The 5,746-nt window shown below is 48.6% G+C and overlaps 1 protein-coding gene and 1 non-coding gene across 2 annotated transcripts; both read right to left on the reverse strand.

Moving 5' to 3' along the window:
- Positions 1–1,269: 1,269 nt before the first annotated feature.
- On the reverse strand, positions 1,270–5,738 carry LOC109705083 (neurofilament heavy polypeptide-like). The gene is made up of 2 exons (XM_020225849.1): positions 2,748–5,738; positions 1,270–1,436 (listed from the first exon to the last, which is right to left on the reverse strand). Exon 1 carries the CDS (start codon positions 5,457–5,459, stop codon positions 2,781–2,783), a length of 2,679 nt encoding a protein of 892 aa, XP_020081438.1. The 5' UTR covers positions 5,460–5,738; the 3' UTR covers positions 1,270–1,436; positions 2,748–2,780.
- Positions 5,670–5,742, reverse strand: TRNAA-CGC. Its single transcript has one exon. It is a non-coding gene; the product is annotated as a tRNA-Ala (tRNA).
- Between the last annotated feature and the right edge of the window lie 4 nt (positions 5,743–5,746).

The following is a 5,746-nucleotide window of genomic DNA, read 5'->3' on the forward strand; positions in this document are numbered from 1 at the left end:
TGAGGTCGGATTGAGCTGAGTTGCGTTCAAAATGGCGTGAGGCTGGGTTGGACAGAGTCATTTTTGAAGTGGTGTGAGGCCAGTTGGTTGAACCGAATCACAATAAAAAATCGTGGGCGCTGTATCTGTACGTTTTAAATGAATTGGTTGCGTATTTCTAACACCGCGAGTTTTTGGGATTAATAGTTAGCGCCAACAATCCGACAAGCGGTATCAGAGTCAAAGATCAATAATTCGATTCCAGCATGCTGCAAATTTGTGCAGGTGTTGAAAGGAGGATTGTTGGCCCGATTGGGCTGAGTCACAATCGTGACCCGTGGGAATCAAATTGGGTTGAGTCACAATCGAGATCCGTGACCATTATATCTGTACACTTTAAGTGAATTAGTTGTTTTTTTAATAGCTCAAGTTTTTTGGAATTAATGGTTAGCACCAATGGCATGCATGGCACGTAATCACTTACGAAAAACAAATGTAATACTTTTTTGTTCATTTTCTGGTCGCGCATTATTATATGCTTAATAATGTGTTATATTTTGTCATTTTGGCTACAAGAGTGAAAAATGAGCCGAACATTTATTCACATATACAACAAATTAGTTGGCGAGAGAAATGCCGTGCAACTTGAATGCAGTTTAGTGCAGCATGGAGCAGTAGGCAGTCCTAAAAGGTCACTTTCTCTGACTCGGATTCATCGAAACGGGAAGAAATTTTTCAGTCCCCACACTCGCTACTTTATTTGGAGAGCTGAGTAGCTGAGATATCCCTTGCGGAGGATACTGCTGCTGAGTACCCTGGTGCCTGTGTCCATCTCTTCTCCTTTCAGTACGCTGCTCATTGAATGTTATGTATGTTAGCTACCACCTCCCTCAAAACTATACATAACTCCAATATCATGTTAAGTTATAAAAACAACCGTATATCTCAAAAATCTTAAGTTATTAAAAAAAATAATATTTTTAATATTTACATTGATATGGACTGCCCAAGAATAGATGCATCCAAGTATCAAAGTATCATATCTTTTCTCATCCCTGGCTTTTGGGCCCTGCAAGCTTAAGATAATATATATACTAACTCATTTGAAACACAACAACATCCTCTCCTTTTTCTTTTTATTTTTTTGTTTTTTGTTTTTTATTTTTATTTTTATCTTTATTTTTTTGGAAAAAAGTCACGTCGACAATGAGATGAAAACAGTAAATAATAATAATGATAAAGGAAATTATTAGATTACGATCATGAAATAAAATTGTTGGGAAAGATTTCTTTTTTTTTTTGATAATAATGCACCGCAATTCAAATTTACTAAACTTAGGTATTCCATCAAAATTTATTTGCTGAAATGACCATCCTGCCCATCTTCTGTAAAATGCTAATTCATGGAGCGGCCAAGTGCAAAAGCTTCATCTTTCTGCAGAGCCCAGCACCTGAAGCTGTAGAGAGAATTCTGAATAAAAAAAAAAAAACAAAAAACAAAAACAAAAACAAAAAAAGCAAGAAGTTCGGAAAATGCTTCGCCAAATGCGACTCTCCAACTTAAACTGTAGGAGAGAAAAGATGCCTAAAAGTTGCATCTTTTTAGCTGATGAAGCTCATCTGGACGACGAAGCCAAGCGTAAAGCTTGGTCTAATTATGCGAATCATCATTCTGTAGTTCTAATCACCAGAACATCATTAAATTTTTCAAATTAAATTAGAGAGTGATTCAACTGGACCAGTTTCTAACATTGCAAACAAAAAGGGCACCCCGGTCATGATCATAACATCATCATCCATGCCAATGCATGGGATTGGGGACCAATTAATGCATGCTAGATTGTTAGATGATCAATTTATTGATCATAACATCATTCCATACTAATGGACCCATCCAAGAAACTTTGTCTAATTAGCTCTATATTTATTCATCATGAGTTTTATGCACCCACCAACATGAATGCCTTATATGGCCTACTTTGATTAATCGTCAGATGATCAATTTATTCGTCAAAGGTACTCAAAAGGCCCAGGTAATTAAGAAAATTCATGACTCGCGGGCACTAATTTAATCGAACGATGATCTTTTCTATACATGCTCTCCAAGTTTATATTACATTTATCAGATTAAATTTTAATTTTATAATATTAATCATTTATCAGATTAAATTTTAATTTTATAATATTAATCATCAAATACTAAGCAGGACGCGTGAGTTGTATGGAAACAAAGTGGAAGGGTGATATGATAAACTGTTTGATAACACTTTTTGCATGAGAACGACATAAAGATAAAAGTTGGTAACCTGCTTGGCAACTCTTTTCTACAAGACTACAAACAGAGGAGAAAGTGAACACCACAAAACTGATGATTTTCATTAAGGTTAATATTTAATGAAAGAGCTAATTAAGGAGTGTTTAAATCACTGAACAATTGATTGCACTTATAACTAAACAATTAGTAATAAACCTACTATTATAACTCACCGAGAAAATTAGAAAGAGAAGCGACAATGATAATGGCAAGGCAAAGCATTACACAAAAGATATAAATTAGATCTGCCACTGATTCGATAAAAACTAACATTATGAAGGAAAAACATCAATCAAAATATGTTACTAAAGGTGAAATCTACGTCTAAATCTCTAGTTTCAATCCAGCATATTTTTCAACAATCAAAAAGCCACGGCACATTTTACAACTTACATAACAGTAAGAAACACGAAGAAAGTTGATGAATATTAACACACATTACGCTCTTTCATACAGGGTAGACAATGAAGCAATCCGGCGGGCGGGCTTAGAAGCCGATCCCGGCGGCGCCGATGGGCCGATGCCGCTCCTTCCAGAAGCAGGCATCAGGCGCGAGCCTTGCCGACGACCTCATTGGCTCCGATTTGCACCGCGTTAGTACGAACGGCCCGAACGGCGCCATAGGCGGGGGCGCTGGCACCGCCAGCTTCAGCTTCTGCTCAACCGCCAATGCGGTGGCTGCCACTGGGGGGTGCGGCAGTGGCGGCGGTTGAGGGGCCGAGACAGCAGGTTTGGTCTGGCCCTTATCCTCACCGCCCTTGAGGTGGTCATGTCCGCCGCTTATCCGTTTAGGTTTGGGCTTGGCGGTGGGCTTGGTTTTGGGTTTGGGTTTGGATTTGGATTTGGGTTTGCCAACTGCGCCTTCCTTCAAGGGTTGGCCACCGCCGCCGGGCTGCTGACCGTAGTGCGGCGGCCGCCATCTGAGGAAATCGGTGCTGCAGACCCACGTCTCCTTCGACACCTCCATCGAGAGCTTCGGCTCGTACATCATCAGCAGAAGGCACTCCGGCAATACCCCTTTCTTCTCCCCTTCTTCCTCTTCTTCCTCTTCGTCCTCATCCTCCTCCTCCACTTCCTCTACCTTCTCCTCTGTTTGCTCCTCTCCACCTCCATCTTTTCCTTCATTCTCCTCGCCCTCTCGCCTACCTTCTTCCCCCGCCGCCTGGGTTTCCTCTGTGTTCATGTAATCTTCATTACCAGCCTCCGCTTTTGCCCCCTCCAGATCCGAAGAGAACTTGCCTTCCTTCTTCAATTCTTTCGAGGCCTTCTCCGCTTTCAATCCCTCGCCCTCAATGGAGAAGCTCCACCTCCGTCGCCCGGCTCTGTCCAGGGAGAAGCTGGATCTCCGGGCCTCCCGTTCGTTGGAGAAGCTGGGCCGGCGGGCGTCCCTCTCGGTCGAGAAGCTGTGGCGCCTCTTGTCCCTCTCGCGCGACGACGAGGAGCCGCCGCGCCTGCGCACTCCGCACCGCCCCGTTCCCCTCTCTTCTCTGGTTGTAGAGGAGGAGGAGCAGCTGCTGGATCTCCTGAATTTCACCTCTTCCCCTTCTTTCTCCTTCTCCTCTACGGCTTTGAGCTCCATTTCTACTGCTGCTTTGTTCTGCGACTCAGACTCAGCTTCGTCCTTCTGCCGCTCTTCTTCTTCTTCTTCTTCCTCTTCCTCTTTCTCATCTCCTTCTCCGTGTGGGTTTGTGTGAGGTTTCGCGGCTTCATCCAAAATGCAATCTTTTGGAGCCCTCTCTTCTTCTTCCTCGTCTTCTTCTTCACGCCCTGCTTGATTCTCTTCTTCATGTCTCTGCGTCTCCTCTATCTTCTCCCCCGCTTGCTCCTTCTGTTCAGCTCCTACAGCAAAAAGTGCTTCTTGAGAACTCTTTGCAGCTTCCCTCCCCACCAGATCTGCTTCTACAGCGTCGGCTCCTCCGTCATTCTCTTCCACACCAACTTCTACACAACCCTCTCCACCCAATTCATCTCTCTCTCCACTGTTCTCTTCTTCCTCCTCCTCCTCTTCTTCTTCATCTTCCTCCTCTTCTTCTTCCTCCTCGTCTTCTCCCTCTTCTTCCTCTTGCACCTTCATCGACGGAGATCCCCAGAACCGATTCGCCAACGCCGCCATCCGAACCGGATCGGATCTACACCGCATAAGCAACAGCGCATTCCTCGGCGGCACGCACACACTCACCCTCGCCGCCTCCTCCTCCTCCCCCTCCTCCTCCTCCGCCCCCTCCACCTCCTCCTCCTCCTTCTCCTTCCCCATCACCAAGATCTCGTCTTTCTTCTCCGCCTCCGCCACCGCCACCGCCACCGCCACCTTCTCCCTCGTCAAGAACCCCATCTCCTCCTCCCTCTCCTCCACGACCACGCCCACCACCTTACCCCGCTTCCCCTCCTCGCTCTCCTCCACCGCCATGAGCCACCTCGCGAACGCAGCCCCGCACGACCCCATCCCCCGCGGCTTCTCCCCGCGCCCCTTCTCCTCCTCCTCCTCCTCCTCCGCCGCCGCGTTCGTCGCCTTCGACGACGAGGAGGCGGAGGAGCAAAACGACCTCCCCCCGCAGGGGAGGAGGCAGCTAAACTCCGACCCAATCGCCCTGAGCGCCTCGCAGATGCTCACCGGGATCTGGTGCACCCACCCCTGGCCCCTCTCCCTCCCCGCCCCCTCGCGCCTGAAGCTCGCCTCCCTCCGCGACCGCGACCGCAGCGCCTGCCCCTTCTTCTTCTTCTTCCCCTTCACCCGCACCTGCCCGATGCAAGTCACCTTGGGCGAGGTCGGCTCCGCCGCCTCAAAGGCGGCGCCTTTGCGCCGCCCTCCCCCCGCCGCCGCCGCCGCCGCCGCCGCCGCGGCGGGGAACATGGGGGACTGGGCGCCCTTGACGCTTCCGCTGCTGCGGAGGCGGCGGCTGAGGGAGGCGGAGAGCGACGGCGCCGCCGCGGCGGAGGGGGCGGCGCCGGCGCCGGCGCCGGCGCCGTTGCGGCCGGGGCTGAGGAGGGACTTGGAGGAGGGGGCGCGCATGGCGGCGGCGGCGGAGGAGGAGGACGAGGAGGAGGGGCGGGAGGTGAAGCAGATGAAGAGCTCGCTCCCGGGGCCGCCGCCGCCGCCGCCGCTGCTTCTGTGGGAGTGGGATCGGTCGCCACCGTCCATAAACAACCTACTCTTTTTGCGCCTCATCCCTCGTAACTTTATCTAGTTTTATTAGAAAATTAGAGAGAGGGTTCAGCAAGATGGGGTGGTCTTCGGAACCGAGCAAAAATATTTTTTTTAGGGTTTCCTCCCTACACTGGATGTGCGAGTATGTGCCAGTGTGTGTGCGTGTGTGTCACCTCGACAACGAAATCAAAAAAAAAAAAAAAAAAAAAAAAAAAAAAGGGAAAATTAATGTGGAGGTGCGGGGAATCGAACCCCGTGCCTCTCGCATGCGAAGCGAGCGCTCTACCATATGAGCTACACCCCCACTG

This window comes from Ananas comosus, unplaced genomic scaffold (genome assembly GCF_001540865.1).
Source record: "Ananas comosus cultivar F153 unplaced genomic scaffold, ASM154086v1, whole genome shotgun sequence".
Taxonomy (NCBI): domain Eukaryota; kingdom Viridiplantae; phylum Streptophyta; class Magnoliopsida; order Poales; family Bromeliaceae; genus Ananas; species Ananas comosus.